This window comes from Ictalurus punctatus, chromosome 26 (assembly GCF_001660625.3).
Source record: "Ictalurus punctatus breed USDA103 chromosome 26, Coco_2.0, whole genome shotgun sequence".
Taxonomy (NCBI): domain Eukaryota; kingdom Metazoa; phylum Chordata; class Actinopteri; order Siluriformes; family Ictaluridae; genus Ictalurus; species Ictalurus punctatus.
In genome coordinates, this window is record NC_030441.2 from 15,855,203 (window position 1) to 15,874,771 (window position 19,569).

Sequence of the window (19,569 nt, forward strand, 5' to 3'; positions counted from 1 at the left end):
ATATATATATATATAATTTTTAATGAGTAACTAAAAGACTTATTTTACATAGCTTAAACTGTGACTGTGATCCAAACCAATTGAGTGCATTTAAATTCTGTTTTTTTTTAGATGTTCTTCCAATATTCTGTCATGTTCACAAATATTTCAGGATAAACAGATTTTTCTGTTACTATATTCTCTCTACATTTAGTGCATAATTGACTGCATTGTGTATTTAGAACAACATAGTTACTTGCCTAAAGTGACACATGACGTTAAGTATGGTCTAGAACAAGGGCAGAAGGCTGTGACCTTTGACCTTGCTTGTTTGTTCTCATTGAAATACTAAATGCTCCAGCAGTGACTCATGATGGCCACAGACTTCCTAGGTTAGGGTACTGAAGCTGGCTGACTAGGCTTTGAACCCTGCTTGAACTTTACTTAAGAAGATGTTCAGCCATGCAACAGGAAGCCATTTGAGCTTGTCATGGAAATAACCAGAGATTAAGAGTTCAAGAAGCATTTTCAAACCCAGCGATTATTAGATGCTTTCTGCTAGATGAGTTATTACATGTTTTCTGTACTTTATCAAATTTAATAATAAAATGGAAATATAAGTGAGAATATTAGGTCACTTCATTAATGGTATTTTGCTCTCTTGTGGAATATAAATTTTGTGTTGCATCTCCCTTTAGATTCATATATTTTACATAGTAGTAGTAGTAGTAGTAATACTATTATTATTATTATTATTATTATTATTATTATTATTATTATTATTATTATTATTATTATTATTTTATCTATATCTGCATTTATTATTGTTTAATTTTTATAATTTAATTTATTAAATGTATTATTTTTAGTAATTATTCATTATTTCTTGTTATTCTTGTTTTATTTTGTATTATTTTCATTATTATCATCATCATCATCATAATAATACTTATTATTATTATTATTATTATTATTATTATTATTATTATTATTGTTGTTGTTGTTGTTTTATCTATTTCTGCATTTATTGTTGTTGCTTTGGTTTGACAATTTAATGTATTGTATGTAAGGTATTATTATTATTGATTATTTATTCTTATTTTATTATTATTTTATTTTGTCTGTATTTCTTCTTGTTCTTCTTCTTATTATTATTATTATTATTATTATTATTATTATTATTATTATTATGTGCATTTAACAGAATGCAGATCTAACACTTCGAGAACAGTCGGTTAGGTCTGAAGCAGGTGCATGATGATTTCTGCATGAGAGTCCCACATGCTTTACATTTATACATTTGGGAGATGCTTTTCTCTAAGATGGAGGGTCTTACTCAAGATTGGCTCTATATAAGCCCTGCAATTTGAACTCACAGCCTTCCAATCACCAGCACAGAACCTGTTTCAGTGAGCTCCCAGTCCCAAAGCTCACCGCTGATCACGAGTTTCCATTACCAAGCTCCAGTGCAAAACTCAAGAAGAAGTTTGACACCAAACACATCTTGGCTGATTGACTACACTGAGCTTAAGTGGAAAATGTGAGTCAAATTTCCTGAAGTGTTTCTTAGTGCACCGAAGCATCTTTTCCTCCCTGGTTCAGTGTTTGAGGAAAGTCACTCAGTTGTCCTGCCCTCAGTGGAAGTGTTTGGGAAGGAAGGAGCGTGAAGAGCGCGCGCTCAGCCACTCCTCCTCATCCCTAAAGCGCACTCATCTGCCAGAAAAAAAAAAGAAAAGAAAAAAAAAACCCTCTCAAAAGTTCTCTAAACTGAACGCAGAAGCAGCTGCGGAGAAACAGACCGGCTATATGGAATTCCCAAGCTGAAAGGAGCGTATTTATTTCTATTTGTAGCTTTTTGAATCAATTTGCCTTTATTGCAAAGGCATTGGAGTGACAGTGGATACAAGGAGAGCTGGGGGATATTTTGAGAAATTTCTCCATGAATGAAAGCATTTTGGATTTGTTTGTTTGTTTGTTTGTTTCTTCACCTTTGCTTCAGTGTTGCTCTCCACGTTGCACGGTGTGCCTCGAAAAGAAACTTCTCAGGAGAAGAATGAATGAAAGTCATGCTGATGTTTAGTAGGAAAACGACTTTGATAACACAGAGCATATAAGGTAAATCGTTTGGTGCTGTTTTATTCATTTCCCGAATATCTTTGTTTATCTTTGCACACAATTTGAGACAAATTCTTGAAGTTTGAGTGCAAAAAAATAAAAAAATAAAATAAATAAATAAATAATAATCATTAAAAAAAAAGGTTAGAGTTTTTGTAATGCATATATTGCAGTTCAAGGAACTGAACTTTTTGTTGTTGTTGTTGTCGTTTGTTTGTTTGTTTGTTTTTTGCATATTGCTTTATTGTTTCAGTCTTGATGATTATCGTGGTGCTCCGCGGCGGTTTTCTAAAAGTTTTGCTGCAGCTGTGAAGCTGAAGATGGGCCGCTGTGTTGTGCGCGTGCTGACTCTGTTTACGCTGGCGGCGCTGGCGAGAAGCGCGCGAGGCTGTCCGCGGCCGTGCGCGTGCCCACAGCCCGGAGAGGTTCACTGCACGTTTCGGTCCCTGCTCACGGTGCCCGCTGGCGTGTCCCGACAAGTGGAGCGCATGAACCTAGGGTAAGCGTGCTTCCCCCCCAAAAAAAAACTGAACGGGAGAAAATTGCATTGAAATATTTCACGGACATTTTGACAGACGGGATCTGATTACAAACTGAACTGATTAGACTTATGTCCATTTCACTATGGCAGGTAACTACCTACACAATATCAAAGCATGGTAAAGGAGCCCACACTTGGATAGCAAGGTTTAAGACACCTTTAGGCAAACTGACTGCTTTTACCACCACATCCTTTATCTTTGCCGGAAGATAAAAAAATATATATATATTTCATGCATACATATTTGCACAAAATACTTTTGCATACTATTGCCTATTGTCTTATTTGTATATCGGTTCATGCAGAACTCCACACTGCATGCCAATGCACTTGCACTTATCCATTGACTCCATTGATGCATTCATAAGTTGGCCAAGAGATAACAATGCTACAACATACAACAAACCCAAATCCATCAACGCATAAGGTCGTCAATGCCACAAAATGATCTTTTATCCATCCATCCATCCATCTTCTATACCACTTATCCTCTTCAGGGTCACAGGGGAACCTGGAGCCGATCCCAGGGAGCACCACAAGGCGGGGTACACCCTGGACAGGGTGCCAATCCATCGCAGGGAACAACCACATACACACTCACACACCCATTCATACACTACAGACACTTTAGACATGCCAATCAGCCTACCATACATGTCTTTGGACTGGGGGAGGAAACCGGAGTACCCGGAGGAAACCCCCACAGCACGGGGAGAACATGCAAACTCCGCACACACAGGGCCACGGCGGGAATCGAACCCCCGACCCTGGAGGTGTTAGGCGAACGTGCTAACCACTAAGCCCCAAAATGATTTTTTTATTTAAAACATTTTTGTGTTTGTGTGTGGTACGTTTTCTCATACTACATGTACAGAACAACTGAAGTAGGCTAGCTAGTCTTGCTACATTCCTTCAGAGACATTTATAGGTAAGGAATAAAATACTTCAGGGTGTACCGCTATAGAAAAATAATCATCAACCGGGCAGTGTGATGCGGGTCAATGTGAAGCCGAGTTACTCTTATGATTCTTAATTCATTAAACAATGACACATACTTTTTATCCAGTTCTAGTTATATTTAATGCTTTGGAATATCTGCAAATTAGGTTAGCTCCTGATATCAATCACAGCTTCTCTTTTTATCTCTCTCTCAAAAACATGCAGCTCGTTATGTTACTGAGAAACTGGAAAGTGTAAAGCCTTAATCATTTTGAAAACCTACTGACCATTACAAAGCACTGACACTGAAGACTCCTTCCATAAATGCTATCTCCTTACAGAAAACGTTACAATTTCAGTGATTAGCTGGTTTTCATTATTGTCAAATAACCACATTTTATCAATTAGACAGATATTGTGAGGAGTGTCTTCATACAAGTCACTATAGAAACGAAACCAGAAGACATATGTGGTTAGTATCACTTCTCTACCATTTTATGTCCAATAATGGTAAAGTGTAAGGGGAAAATCATAATGTTAAGTAAACTTGTCCATGGAATGTCCAGGGTTTAGTAAGATGCAAAAAAAAAAAAAAAAAGATTAATTATGTAGCTATAACCAACTAACTAACTAATGAAGAGTAAAGGCATTGTTATTTTAGACATTTACCTAGCATATATAAACACTTTAAGGCTAGCTACCTTTGTTATTCCCGCAGTGGATGTACATTTGCAACATGTTCCTTACTTATGGCTATACCAAAAAACGGAATATTTGCACCATAAGAATATGGTTTCTGTCCTAGAAGGACTTCATAAAAATGGACAAAGTAGTTAGCATTGGTGCTACTTTCTCAAATTGCACAGAGGCATTTTTTTGTTTGTTTGTTTGTTTTTGTTTTGTTTTGTTTTGTTTTGTTTTTACATTTGATTGTGTTGTTGGACTTTGCATTGGCAAATTTGAGCTGCGGATTCTGTGTAGTGTCGTCTCTCAGCCACCATTCCAAACAAAGCCACTATTGTTTTCTTCCTCATTGCTCATCAAAATGAACTGGATGAGCACACACCTGCCTCCCCAAAAGATTTACACACAGGCTCAAGACACAACACAGCATTCTGAGTCATGATTTAAAACCCTGCTTAAATATTTCATCTATACAAATATTTAGACAGAATATTTATGGGCTAGATCTTAGGTCTGAAGAATTACTGTGTACTCTAATTGTTCATGTTTCAGATTCAACACAATAAACCGAGTAACAGACAGCTCTTTTGCTGGTATGCGAAAGCTAGAACTCCTCATGATGCATGGGAATAATATTCATAACATTCCTGATGGAGCATTTCATGATCTAGTATCCCTTCAGGTGAGTGGAATATAACAAATATGCTTCACTGGCTCGTTTGTTTTTGTTTTTTTTAATCCTTATTTTATCAGGAAGAAATCGTAGACACAAAAATCTTGCATTTTTCTTGCCCTATACCCTCTCAGATGATGAAGATGAGCTACAACAAGCTGAAGATCATTAGCAGACACACATTTCAAGGTCTATGGAATTTAGCCAGACTGCACCTGGACCATAACCATCTGGAGTTCATACACCCGGATGCATTCCAAGGCCTCACCTCTCTCCGTCTGCTTCAGTTGGAAGGCAACCGTCTACAGCAGCTCCATCCAGCCACCTTTGCAACGTTCTCCGTACTTGGCTACTTCCCCATGTCCACTCTGAAGCACCTGTACCTGTCTGAGAATGGCCTTACAACACTGTCACAAAATATGTTAGCTACTATGCCTCAACTGGAGAACTTGTTCTTGCATGAGAACCCCTGGACCTGTGACTGTAGGATGAAATGGTTCAAAGAGTGGAACGCAAACGCACCAGGTCAGCATCATGATCTATATGTGTTATACTGCAAAATAGGGAGCAGCACAGTAGTGCAATGGGTAGTGTCACCACCTCACAGCACCAGGGTTTGATCATGAGCTCAGGTTACTGTCTGTGTGTAAGCTTTACATGTTCTCATCATGTCCATGTGGATTATCTCTGAGTTTTCTGGTTGTCTTATACCTTATAAAAACATGCCAAAAGGTAGACTGGCAATGTTAAACTGCAACCTATGTTCAAATAAGTGTGTGAATGTGAATGTGCATGGTGGTCTGTGATGTTCCCAGTGTTCCCAGGATAAACTCCAGGTCCATAGGAACCCTGACCAGGATAAAGCAGTTATTAAAGAGGGAATTAATGAAAGTGGTAGCTGTGTATATAGTAGTTACAGCAGAAGAATGCTATAGTGCAGCTGTAATGTACTGTATATGTAAGATCATATTAATGCTTGTAGCCTTTAAAGGTCACTTAAGAAGTGTGGGAACTGCTGGGAATTGCAAGTTCTATGTTGCTGATGCTGTCTGATGTTAAATTAAATAATTAACATCGTCAGTTAATTCTATTAGTGCCTTTAGCAGATTACTATACATTACCATATCTCTTATTAATCCATGAACTCTTTTCTCAGCAGAGGTCCTCAAATGCAAGAAAGATAGAGCTTTCCCTGGAGGACAACTGTGCCCTGTGTGTTTCTCTCCTAGACAACTAAAGAAAAAAGATCTCCGGGACCTAGACACACCAAAATGCACTAGTCCTGTCATTAGTGCCCCTCACAGGAACGCTACCCTGGACACAGAGAGTGAACTCATGACATTAGACGACTTCAGTCAACCTCTCGGGAATGTTTCACTCGGTTTGTCAGATGAACATGGAAACCAAGTAGATCTGAATTGTCTTGTCAATGAACCGACCAAGTCGGCCAGAACGGACTGGAACCATGTTAACTCATTGCAGATTCACACAAATGTCAGCCTGACGTTAGATCTGGAATGCCCAATTGACAGGGGAACTTACGAAAAGCTATGGAGACTTGTTGCATATTATAGTGATGTACCTGCTCACCTGAAAAGGGAGATTATGTTAAGCAAAGACCCTCATATTAGCTACAGGTATCGCCAGGATGCAGAAATGGATGCTGTTTACTTCACTGGTGTGAAAGCCAATATGGTAGCAGAACCTGCATGGATAATGCAGTCAGCAATGAATTTACAGTTAAACAGACCTCAGTCCACAAGTAAAAGGGTCAGACTAATTCTCAGCACCTATCTAACACAGCTGGTAGAGTCAGAAGAAGAGAGGCAACAGAGGAGACAGTGGGTTTTGATAGAGTCCAGAAACAGCACCAAAATATCTCAAGTTGTTGTTGTGGGCAAGCCAATTCAGATGCGCTGCAATGTGCACAGCTCAGGGAACCCATTAATAAAGTGGATGCTGCCCGATGGGTCTAAAGTTGAGGCGCCATATCAAAGCACTGATAACAGGATTACAGTGTCTCCATCTGGTTTGTTGGCTATAACAGCTGCGGATCACTCTGACTCAGGTGTTTATTACTGTATAGCAATAGTGCTGGGTGATATAAGTATTCTTCCCTTTCGTCTGACAGTGGAGGATTCTTCTACTCCAGCTCCTGGAAGTGAGGGTGTGGCTGAACCTATAGCAGGAGTCGCAGGTGGGCCTGTTTCTCTTCCTTGTGTAGCCCTGGGTTCTCCTGATCCAAATATAAATTGGATCCTGCCAGACAGCACTATTATAAACACATGGTCAAATTTATCCAGGATGTTTGTGGCCTCAAATGGAAGTTTAACAATTCGCAATAGCCAGCTCTCAGACAGTGGTTATTATAAATGTGTGGCAGAAACTCAACATGGTGTGGACTCAATAGCCACAAAAGTAACTCTGACGAGGCCCTCCAGAGGACATCCAATACGGAAATATTCCAGTAGACCTCAGCCTGCAGAAGGAGTGTCAACCAAAATACGAGCTTCAATAAACAATGATGTGGAGGCATCTGGGGAAAATGAAAACGAAGGGCCTGAAGCAAAAGCCTTTGAACAAGTGGATATCTCTTATCAAAGAAGGACTCCAAATGCTCCTGGTCGGGGTGGACACCCATCCAGAAAAGTGTGGAGACGTCCTCAACTGCCGAGAAGACGAATAATCTCTACGGGAGCTGACAGGAGTAACCCGACAGAAACAAGGAGAAGAATCAATGTGTCAAATGGCCAGATAGATCCAAAGCATTGGGCTAACATTCTGGCAAAAGTCCGCAGTGGTGGTGATAATGCAAAAACAACTACAACTGTAAGTTCTGTTCTGACTAGCACAAAAAGATTACATCAGCTTGACACTGCTATCACAACAGAATCAGGATCTCTTAAGAGAATGGAAGGATCGAAACCAGATAGTAGTACAACCGAAGCAACACCACAAGAAGCACCATACACAGTCACAGCATCAGAGACATCGCTGCAAACTACTGAAGTCAGCCTAGATATAAAACCGCTGGATGCTGACGGTCAGATACACATTACCTACCAAATCGCAGCTCCAGAAGTCAACCAAGATTCAGACTCGATTGATGTTGCATATACCACAATTGGTCCACAGCCTACTACTTATTTGGTGATAGATGCAGATATTGCCAAGTTGGATGAAGTGAGCACTGTTCAGAGCACGACTCCATATGGAACTCTTTTTCAACAAAACCAAAGACACACTTTGGGTAGCAAAGAAACTGAAGCAATCCCTATGGCTAGAGGTGATGACGATGACAATGCTGGCGATAATGAACATAGCGATTTAAAAAGGCATGGGATTGAGGTTCATCAAGGAAAGCCTGACCACAGTTCAATATCAACCACATCTATGGTTTTTGAAGAACAAAACACAAAAAATGATTATGTTTCTCATTTATTTACTGACATTGCAAAAACTGCATCACAAGCGAAATATGAAAGTTCACAAATTCCACTGCTTTCCACTATGGCACCAAGCTCTCAATCCACTTTAGAACATGACAGAGGAACACATACTATCGCAAATAATCTTAAGCCTCCTTCACATGCTAGGGGCTCATCCAATTCAAGACGTAAGAATAATGGTAGACGAAGAAAGCCTAATAGAAATAGAACAAAACCAAAACCATCCAAATCTGCATACTTTGTAAATATCCCCACAAAGCCAACTACTTTAGCCCTGGTTTCTGATATCACCAAGATGACTGCCACATCTGAGTCAAAAATATCAACATCTACAGAGGCTATGAGCATTGGAGCCAAAATGGATATCACTGTTCCATTTAGTGACAACCAAGGAACGTCACTTAGTGAAGCAAGTCAAGAAAAGAGGGCAGATCCTTTATTTGACATCAAGAATATGAGATCTCCTGATACTTCTGTCAATGAGAACATGTCAGAAGTGGAGCATACACTATTGTCATATGCCAAACCAGATAATATATCCATAAACACTACAGTGTTGTCAGTGGCTGCATCAACATCAACTTCAACAACCAAACATAAAGAACCGGCTTTTACTCTATCTCCTCTAATTCCGAACACTCCATCTACTGACTATGAGACAATTATAAGCCTCCATCCCCTGATGGGAATACATTCTGAAGAGGCACAAAGTGAAATCACTACAGGATACCCCAGCTCAGGGGTAAAATCTGACACATCCCCTGAGAGTCCTCAAGCACAATCAGAAGCAACACCAGGTGCAGATTTAGACAAAGCAGAAAATCAATATAAGTTCTCACTTAAACCTTTCTCCTCATCTGCTGTGGAAACTCAGCATGAAATCAGTGCAAGCCATGACTCAGAAATCCCTAGCGGTTCAACAAAAGCAAACATCTATGAGGGGGCTCCTGAGAATCCTCAGGTTACCACTGAGAGACCCATAACATCCCAAAATGCTCAACAATCTCATGTCGCCACTAGAACAAAACTAAACAGTGCTTCATCTAATGAAAAACAAGATACAGCCTCAGGTAGGAAGGTTGAAATCACAGAAGAAAATACTGTACCTCTGTTGGAAGGTCAGAGTTACAGTAACCCTGTCACCTCCCTGAAAACTACAGCAATCACTGCTACTACCCCAATACCACCACTGCCAAAAACATTATCAACAACAACAATGCCTCCAACAACACCAAAGAGATGGAGACCCTCTATAATCCACCCACATACATCTTTCCAGAATATACCTTCCATTTGGGGCAGGGCAGGTATACCTGACAGTCCAAATCATATTCCTGACAGACACAGAGAACGAATTTTAAACCCAGAACAGAGTATCAGATCACCTAATAGAAACAGGCCAAGTGTATTTCATTCAACAAATCTGTCGCAACATACTAAACCAGATATCACTGACACTGGATTAAGCACCAAAAAGCCAAAACCACAAACCACACTTAAAGTTCCCACAACTGCCCCAGAAGTCCTAGTTCCTCTTCCAAGACAAACCTTTCCGGTGAAGCTAAATGGTAGTTCTTCCTTTATCCATCATCCAACATCTACCTCCAGTATTCATCATTCTCAGCAAAAGCCAGTTATCCCAGCTAGAAAAGGATGGCCTAAGATTACCAGCAGCAATATTAGCACAGTGACAGTACAGGCTGAATCTGATGCCTCTCTGCCCTGTGTGGCTGCAGGAGAGCCTAGACCTTTCCTCACCTGGACTAAGATCTCAACAGGTATGCAAAATGGTGCACACACATGCATTAAATACTGCAAGTTCTGATAAATGATACTTTATATACAGTAGAATCCAGAATTTGGTAAAGTTGCTAACAAACTTTATTTGCAAAAAATGGTAATTAAAAAAAAAACAAACACTTATAAAACAATTAAATCACAGAAATCATAGTGACTCTGGAAGAAGGGGTACGCTCATTTGGTTTTTGTTTGTTTTATGTGTACTTGCATTTAATGCATGTTAATTTATAACAGCCAACCAAACCTTTTTGCGTTGAGAGGTATGGATTTATGACAGAAATACATTTTTGTAATCCCACATTTACCACATTTTAGCTAAACTATATATGATGTAATTTCCCTAATGCTGACCTCTTTACAGGCCTCATCATCTGGAAGGAATGCCCTCAGTGGTTTATGTTGAAAAGAGAGACTTATTTGTTTCTGTAAAAAGACCTTAATGTTTTGGTTTCTGTTTAGTTTTCAACAGCATGCATTTAAGCTGTGAACACAATGAGGTACAATTTCCAAATGGGGGATATGTCAGCTATTGTTGATGCATAAAGATTTTTTTATTTACAGTACTGTGCAAAAGTCTTAACAAAGAATTTTTAGCAAAGATGCCTTCAAAAATAATGAAATTAAATGTTTCTTTATTTTTACAAAAAAATACTATTAAGAGCAATAAACAGTAATAAATGAAACAAAGTCAATATTTGAAGTATGATGACCCTTTGCTTTAAAAAAAAAAAAAAAAGAAGGTAGTCTCAGGTACTACTATCATAGGCATAGATATTAAATTTAATTGACAGCTAAATCTTATCCTTGATAGAACAGAGATATTTTATAGCCACTAACTAGTCAACATCTGGTATCACTGTTATTGTGACTCAATAACTGGACCAATAATCCTTCAGTTTATTATTAGATCCTATATGCAGTCTCCTAATCAATGCCATTGTATCCCTCTGTAGGAGCCAGCATTACTCAGAACACTAAGATTCAGCGATTTGAAGTCCACCCTAATGGCACCCTCACAATTCGCAACGTCCTTCCTTTAGACCGGGGCCAGTACCTCTGCAGTGTCCAGAACCAGTATGGACAAGACAAATTAGTGGTCACTTTGATAGTCTTAGCTGAACACCCCAGAGTGTTTCAGCCACGCTATCAAGACATCACCAAAAACCTGGGAGATACTGTTGATTTGGAGTGTCGCTCCCAAGGAAACCCTCATCCTCGCACTACGTGGGTGCTGCCTAATAGGGTAATAGTACATATGGAGGCTCCCTCACTTAATACACAAGAACATCGAGTTTCAGTTTTGGCCAATGGCACACTCCGGATTAAATCTGCTACATACACAGATCGTGGGGTTTATAAATGCATTGCTAGCAATGCAGCTGGTGCGGATGCTATATCTGTTCGTCTTACAGTTGCTGCATTTCCTCCGGTGATCCAACAATTGAAGAATGAAAATATTACTTTCCCAGAAGGCAACACTGTCTACTTGAACTGCAGTGCCACAGGTGCTCCTCCCCCTACAATAAGTTGGTCTATGCCAAATGGTGTGCAGCTTCGTTCTTCAGAATTTGTTAGTGGCCTCAACCTCTTTGTTTTTGACAATGGGACCCTGTACATTCGTGGGTTGGGTCCAGCAAATGCAGGGAAATATGAATGCACAGCAACTAACACAGTTGGGATTTCATCCAGAGCTGTTAGTTTGATGGTGAAAAAATCTATTGCATCAGCCAGAGCCAGGATTACTTCCTCATCTTCACAGAAAACAGATGTCATTTATGGGGGAAAGCTGCAACTGGACTGTGTTGCATCGGGAGATCCAGAGCCCAGGGTCATCTGGAGGACTCCATCCAAAAAGCTTGTGGATGCTCATTATAGGTAATGAAAACATATATTAATTAAATCAATCACGTTTAAACAGATACATAACTCTCCAATACATAGACATTCAGAGTCTCTAGTATTTTTGGTATATGTGTCTTTCCAAAATTACACCTATTACAAATTGATCAACAGTTATACCATCTCTCCACATCTACTTAATGAATAATAACACAGCTGTAGGTAACTGGTTTGAACTTGAGCTCATGTTATTGTCTGTGCAGGGTTTGCATGTTTTTGGTTATTCAGTTTCCTCCTACCTTCCCAAAACCTACATATACGTAGGAGAATTGGCTATGCTAAATTGCCTGTGGGTGTGAATGAGTGAGAATGGTGCCCTGCAATGGACTGGTGTCCCATCCAGGGTGTATTCCCACCTCACACCCAGCATTCCTGCAGCAGGCTCTGGATCCACCGCAACCCTGTCCAGGACAAGTGCTTACTGAAGATGAATGCTGAATGAATATACTAAATAAGTATACTCAGTAAATTGGTGAATCAGTGTACTACAAAGTAGTACAATGATGTATACTACTCCAGTATAATACAGAGTGCTACAGGTTATTTCACATTTATTTCCCACTGACTCAAATTATGTTTTCCAAATTCTTTGTTTTCCAGTTACGATCCACGGATCAAGGTGTTTGCCAACGGGTCACTGTCTATCCACTCTGTAACAGAGAAAGATGAAGGTGACTATCTTTGTGCTGCACATAACAAAATGGGAGATGATTATGCACCCCTTAAGGTCAATATCTTGACAAAGCCAGCCAAGATTGAGCAGAAGACACAGCTCAATCAGAAGGTTATGTATGGAAGTGACCTGAAAGTCGACTGTGTTGCATCAGGTCTTCCAAACCCAAAGATCCAATGGGCTCTGCCTGATGGCACTATGGTCAACAGCATTATGAAACCTGACAGCAACAGTGGTGGTCCAAGTAGTAGATATGTGGTTTTTGATAATGGCACCTTATTCTTTAACGATGTGGGGATGCACGAAGAAGGTGATTACACATGTTATGCTGAGAACCAGATTGGCAAGGATGAGATGAAAGTACATATCAAGGTGTTGGCAGATGTGCCAGTGATCAGAAACAGGAGCTTTGAGGTAATCAGGGTCATGTATGGAGATTCAGCCTCACTGAAGTGCACTGCCAAAGGAGAGCCTAACCCTAACATACTGTGGTTCTCTCCAACAAATAGAGTGATTCCTTCTGCCTCAGACAAGTACTTGATCCATAATGATGGGACACTGGTCATTCAGAAAGTGCAGCGCTTTGATGGCGGGAACTACACATGTCTAGCCAGGAACAGTGCAGGGCAAGATCGTAAAGTGGCCAGGCTGGAAATCCTGGTATCACCTCCTGCTATCAATGGGCTAAGAGGCTCCACAAACTCTTTGAAAGTATCTGCAATGAAGAATCAAAGGAAACTGATCCACTGTGAGGCGTCTGGTACCCCTGTTCCTCATGTGCTATGGGTTTTCCCAGAGAATATTATTCTCCCAGCACCGTACTATGGAAGCCGGATGACAGTCCATCGAAATGGCACTCTTGATATCCATTCATTACGGGTAACCGACACAGCTAAATTAACCTGTATTGCTCGTAACGAAGGCGGGGAAGCAAGGCTCCTAGTACAACTTGATGTGATGGACATTATAGAGAAACCAAGACTCAAGAGTCCTAAAACAGAATCTCTCTCTCTAACAGTTGGCAGGACAATGATGCTAAATTGTTCTGCTGAAGGTTCCCCAGCACCACAGTTGACCTGGATTCTTCCTAGTGGTTCTCCTCTAATGAGTGGCTCCCAGTTTAGCAAGTTCTTCCACAGATCTGATGGGACTTTGGTAATTACTAACCCTGCTGTGTCAGAGGCAGGAACGTATCGATGCTTGGGGCGCAATGCTGGTGGACTGGTTGAGAGGACTGTGGTACTGACACAAGGGCGGAAGCCAGAGATTAATAACAGGTACAACTCACCTGTTAGTGTCATAAATGGTGAAAGCCTACAGTTACACTGTCTATCTACTAGTGACCCTGTCCGTCTTACATGGACTTTGCCAAGTGGGGTTGTTCTAAACGGACCTCAAAGGGCAGGTCGCTACGCTGTTCTACCAAATGGTACTCTTTTCATCCAGAAGGCTTCTGTGTACGACAGAGGCTCTTACACCTGCCGTGCCGCAAACGAATATGGAAGCTCCTTGCTAACAGTCCAAGTGGCTATAATTGCATACTCACCACGAATCTCCAGTGGCCCACCTCCTACCACCTATGCCAGAAGAGGAGTTGCTGTTCAACTGAACTGTGTAGCTACTGGTATCCCTAAGGCAGAAGTGGCATGGGAGACTCCAGACAGAACAAGGTTAATTGCGAGCACTCAGCCACGCCTGTTTGGAAACAAGTATATACACCCTCAGGGCTTCCTTATAATCCAGAACCCCACTCCAAGAGACACAGGTTTCTACAGATGCACAGCTAGAAATGTGATTGGGGTTGACTCAAAGAGTACATACCTTCACGTATACTGAGAAGCAATAAATTCAGAACATGCCCAGTGATCTGTGGGGTTCAAATAATGCATAGCTTTATTTCTAACTATTTTTCAATGTGAACATGACATTCTAGTGCATGTTCTACTGCGTATGTGGAATCTTTACCATCACTTTGCCAGTCAGTTCTTCTATCATGTCAGTTACTGCAAACATCTAGGGAGTTGTGCTACTTATCCCATTCATACCCAATACCTAGTAACTACTAATCTGATACTTCAGTGTACGTTCTTTTCATGTAAATACTACAGCCTGTTTTTTTTTTTTTTTTTTTTTTTTTTTTTTTTTTTGGGGGGGGGGGGGGGGGGGGGGTGTTTTTTAATGTTGCAGCCAGGGACAATTTATATCAAACTGTATATATGAGGCCTATGTTTTTTTTATTTAATCTTGAAAAATAATCTGAGGATATTACTGATATCTTCAATATGAATATCATATGAATCATTCAGGGATATTAAACCAGACAGCTACATTAACTAATGTTTTTAATTCTAAATGGGTGAAGGAAAACTGTATAAAGAAAAAAAAAAAGATTGCTTTTAAACACATTAACCTTTCCTGTTCCTATACACTCAAAACTATAAAGGTACACTTTCTCTTAGAATCTTTTTTTTTTTTTTTTTTTTTTTTTTTTTTTACACATATTTGCTGCAGGACACATTGTTGACATTGGACTGTTTGGGAGACATGTTTAAACCCTAACCCTGGAGAGCACTATGCCCTGAGTTCACTAAAACAGCTAACTTTTCATGTAGACTTTTCATGGTTGCAGTTAATGGCTTAGATATGTACCAAAACAGAACAGAAAAAAAAAAAAAAAAAAATGAGGACTTGGTTCAGAAATGTTCGCACTTATACCATTATATATAAGAATGTTCTATAGAGTTTCCTATTCAGTTTATAAACAGAAACCCTTTCAGAATTGAACATTGTTTAAACTTGTATGCTGCATCCCAGTTGTGTAGGATTATGTACTGACTGCATCGTTGTAGAACTGGCCAGAAAAAGGCACATGTTTGGAGTTTTTTTCCATGACGTTGCTTTAACTTATTTGTCTTTTAAAGACTTGTACTGAGATTTAATTTTATTTTGGATATCTGTAATAAAGACAATTTAAAACAACCTACTTAAAAGGTTACTCAAAACCAACCTACTTACAATCCTATACAGTGCAGACCATGAGATTTGAAGAGACAGCAAAGTGGCAATTCCACACGATATTTATGTAATTAAGAGATGGAAAATAAGAACGTACACTTACTTAAGTCTGGTGTTTAAGTATATGTAATTTCCCTGAAGTTTCTTTCACCTAATTCTTTTGACTTTTATTTAATTTCAAAAGGAAAAATCTCTACTTTTCTACGTTACTTTTTCAAACACAGCAGTACATTTCTTTAGAATGATATAAGTTAAGTCATAAGGCAACTTTTTTTAGCATCAAACAGCTTGAAGAAGTTGATCTAGATTCGTAACAGATATAAACTTTAGCAGATGTGATGGAGAGAATGAGACCTAATACCCATCATTGTAATCTAGCTGTCACTACAAATACATACACTTTGTATTTAGCAATTTACCAGCAATTTATGGTGCTTAAAGGGCTGGTAATCATTTTTCCAAGAGTTAAAGCTGAGAGGATGTAAAGTGAAAAGTGTGATCATCTACGGGACTGATTTTTTTTTTTCAAGTGGATGAGCAAAGCTTTGTTTTTCCTGAACTCGATTTGGGCTTAGACAATCAAACGCTGGACTGTTGGATGTTGGGCACACCTGGGAATATTGACCTGCCAGAATTGTGATGAAGTGGTCACAGGGTAATTGTTTTTCCTGAATGTTTGAGTTCAGCTGTCTAAGTCTTCTTTCCAGATTTGTGATTTTACACCTTTCCAAAGCTGTTATTGAGAAGGATCCAACTATTCTTATATAACAGGAACAGCAATACCAAAGGTTTATCTCATTTGTGTCTAGATTTTTACCATTCCACAGTACAAAGACTTAAGGTCCTAAAATATTTACATCATGGTACTGTGCAAGTGTGTTATTTGTTTTAATTGAAAATGTAAAAATTTAAATCTTTTGAAGAGGAAATGAAGTGAATAAATTCCCTTCAGCAGCAGTTACCATTACAGTAGTAGACCTCAGGGCTGAGTTGCCAATTTATTAGATACTATATAAACAGATCAGCAATAATATTAAAAAAACACCTGCTTAATATTGTGCCACAAAAGCAGCTCTGACCTGCTGAGGCATGAACTTCACAAGACCTCTGAAGGTGTGCTGTGGTTTCTGGCACCAAGACGTTAGCAGCAGATCCTTTAAGTCCTGTAAGTTGCAAGGTGGGGCCTCCATGGATCGGGCTTGTTTGTCCAACACATCCAACAGATGCTCGATCGGATTAAGATCTGGGGAATTTGGAGGCCGAGTCAACATCATGAATTCTTTGTCATGTTCCTCAAACCGTTCCTAAACAATTTTTTGCAGTGTAGCAGGGCCACTGCCATTAGAGATTACCGTTGCCGTGAAGGTGTGTACTTGGTCTGCAGCAACGTTCAGGTAGGTGGTATGTGTCAAAGTAACATCCACATGAATGCCAGGACCAAGGTTTCCAAACAGAACATTGCCAAGAGCATCACAATGCCTCTTTCCCATAGTGCATCCTGGTGCCATCTCTTCCCCAGGTAAGCGATGCACATGCACCCAGCCGGCCACATGACACGTTGGTGTACCTTATAAACAGTGCTTACTTTGTAAAATATGAGTTAACTAAACACCAATGGAAAGGTGAGCCAGCAAGTGGACAAGGTGGGAAAAGGTCCCAGAACATACAGACTCAACAGTGCTCTGAGAGCCATCATAGACCTAGGGCCAATAGTGTTAGTATGATGACTGTGGGACAAAAAAGCCTTGCAACCATAACACTTCAGCAATTCCATGGGAGGACTTGAGGAGTTAACTGCACATTTCCAATGTGTTTAACTTCACCAAACTTGCTCTGCTTGTCTGTGAGAGTTTCCCTTAGAAATCCCAGAACACACATATGGCACAGGGTTCTTGTGGCCAGTGTGGCCAGTGTGGCCAGTGAGCATTTTTAGCATCTTGTTCTGCCCCATCACTTTTTCTTTCTTTTTTTTCTTCTTTTTTTTAAGAAAATAAAACAAAGTCAGTCATTTCCATGACTCTTCACTGGCAAGCTCTATTGATGTGTGCTTCAAATCTGAGAGGTACCATAACCTATTCTTATAAACTGGCAACTCAGGGTATGCTATGCATGCAATATCTTGCACACATTAATTGCACTGAAAGATTAGAGACCTGCAACCACCCAAGTTGCTCAGATAGCTTCCTATATGGTCGCATTCTTTATTAGTAATGAGTGTTAGACTTGGAATTACAGTCTAATTAGGATGTAATATGCGGTGGTTTCTGCAACAATTAAAGAGATAAATATGAGGCTATCAAGTTTGTTTGTGTATTTTGTACACACTGGTAATTAGCATGGAATACTTGTGGATATGACCCACCAAAATTTTCACGTGCTAGCAGAACACTTGCCCTTTATTTGGTTTAAAGCATCCGAATGTTATGAGTTGCTAAGCTGAGTCAGCAGTGTGCACGTGGTTAGGGATTTGCTTCCAAAGTGACTTTCAGAGTGGTTTTTCCTTTATTTATCACTTCATTACTGAATTAACTGTCTTCATCCTTCAAACCTAGAAACATTTGGATTCATTTGGTGATGTCCTGGTGTGAAGGTCCATTTTCTAGTTTTTCATATGCTATTAACTACAAACTCAGTTGCCGTATAGCAGATGTGTTCTCATCAGTGTGTGGATATGGTTCGTTCACCAGGCCTAGTATGGAGAATGATAGATGTTGACTTCAGCCATATGGAGGTACTTTACGCTGCGTGGGAGCTGCATTGTTTCTCATTTTTCAGTGCTATTATGAGGACCAAAAAACCCACTGACACTGGTGGCCCAGCAGGCTAGTCCATGAAGCCATAACAAATACACAAGACATAATATTTGTTAACTCTGTTGCTACTGGCAGCTGCAAAATTCATAGCACCTCTTCATGAGAATGGGTCAAAATGATTCCATGCATGAACTATATATTATGCAAAACGTTTCATCTTACCCTCAAACCACTGGAGGTACTATTTGCAGAAAACCAGCCTCATCTATGTTTAACTTTTTTATTTTTTTTTAAATGAACAAAGTGCGTGCCATTTTTAATTAATTTAGAGTTTTCCCATTTTAATTTTGAGCCTGTGCACACGTAAAATATTTTGCCAATATTCTCTGTTAATGGGGAAAACCAAACCCCAAAAAATCTTGTGTTAAAATGAACCCTTTACAGCAACCCAATCTCAAATATTTGTTTTAATCTCAAAATATCACTCATTGCACATTATTAATTTTTATTCATTTTCAAAAATCCTGCTAAAGGGTGCCAATAATTATGGCATTGACTATGTAGGTTAGTAGAAGCAGGAGGTCTTGCATGATTTTATAGTAACTCTTCAAGAAAACAAAAGCAATCTCAGGACCAATACAAAGTATTTGATTTGAATAATAATAATAATAATAATAATAATAATAATAATAATAATACACAGTTACTGCATTCTTAAAATTCTTAAGATGATTATGTATTTTTCAGATATTATTACAGAGTAGGATTAATGATTTTGGATCACTAAAGTTCTATCCCTGAAATCACTGTGAATGGTATTGAAATCTGATCCCAGCTCTGCCCAAAAGAGTGGACATTTGTAATGTACATGTGGAATACAAGATAGCATGCTGGACAGATGTTAAACTCACAGGACTCCTTTCCCCAACTGACATCTGCTGTCCTCTTCAGTGTTTCTGTTTATTTTTGCCGGACTGCTAGTTTTCAATGCACACAGCTATGATTTTAGCATAGCAGACCAAGTGTATTTGGAAACATTCGCATTTCTG

At 39.4% G+C, this 19,569-nt stretch overlaps 1 protein-coding gene across 2 annotated transcripts; it reads left to right on the forward strand.

Annotated features, from left to right (window-relative positions):
- Positions 1-1,569: 1,569 nt before the first annotated feature.
- Positions 1,570-14,899, forward strand: mxra5a (matrix-remodelling associated 5a). 2 transcript variants are annotated; one of them, XM_017456820.3, is made up of 7 exons: positions 1,570-2,094; positions 2,348-2,593; positions 4,811-4,940; positions 5,066-5,456; positions 6,091-10,158; positions 11,134-12,055; positions 12,680-14,899. In XM_017456820.3, exons 2-7 carry the CDS (start codon positions 2,415-2,417, stop codon positions 14,586-14,588), a joined length of 7,599 nt encoding a protein of 2,532 aa, XP_017312309.2. In that variant the 5' UTR covers positions 1,570-2,094; positions 2,348-2,414; the 3' UTR covers positions 14,589-14,899. The 2 variants fall into 2 exon arrangements, with proteins under 2 accessions (XP_017312309.2, XP_053532289.1); XM_053676314.1 differs by lacking the exon at positions 1,570-2,094 and having other exon boundaries at positions 2,467-2,593; positions 3,133-4,940.
- The last annotated feature ends 4,670 nt before the right edge of the window (positions 14,900-19,569 follow it).

What these genes read in the sequence shown, in the direction of transcription:
- mxra5a (XM_017456820.3), top strand. Translation starts at nt 2,415, where the DNA reads ATGGGCCGCTGTGTTGTGCGCGTGCTGACTCTGTTTACGCTGGCGGCG. An exon ending in CTGGACTAAGATCTCAACAG is followed by an intron (nt 10,159 to 11,133) that starts GTATGCAAAATG and finishes ATCCCTCTGTAG; the next exon opens with GAGCCAGCATTACTCAGAAC. An exon ending in CTTGTGGATGCTCATTATAG is followed by an intron (nt 12,056 to 12,679) that starts GTAATGAAAACA and finishes TTTGTTTTCCAG; the next exon opens with TTACGATCCACGGATCAAGG.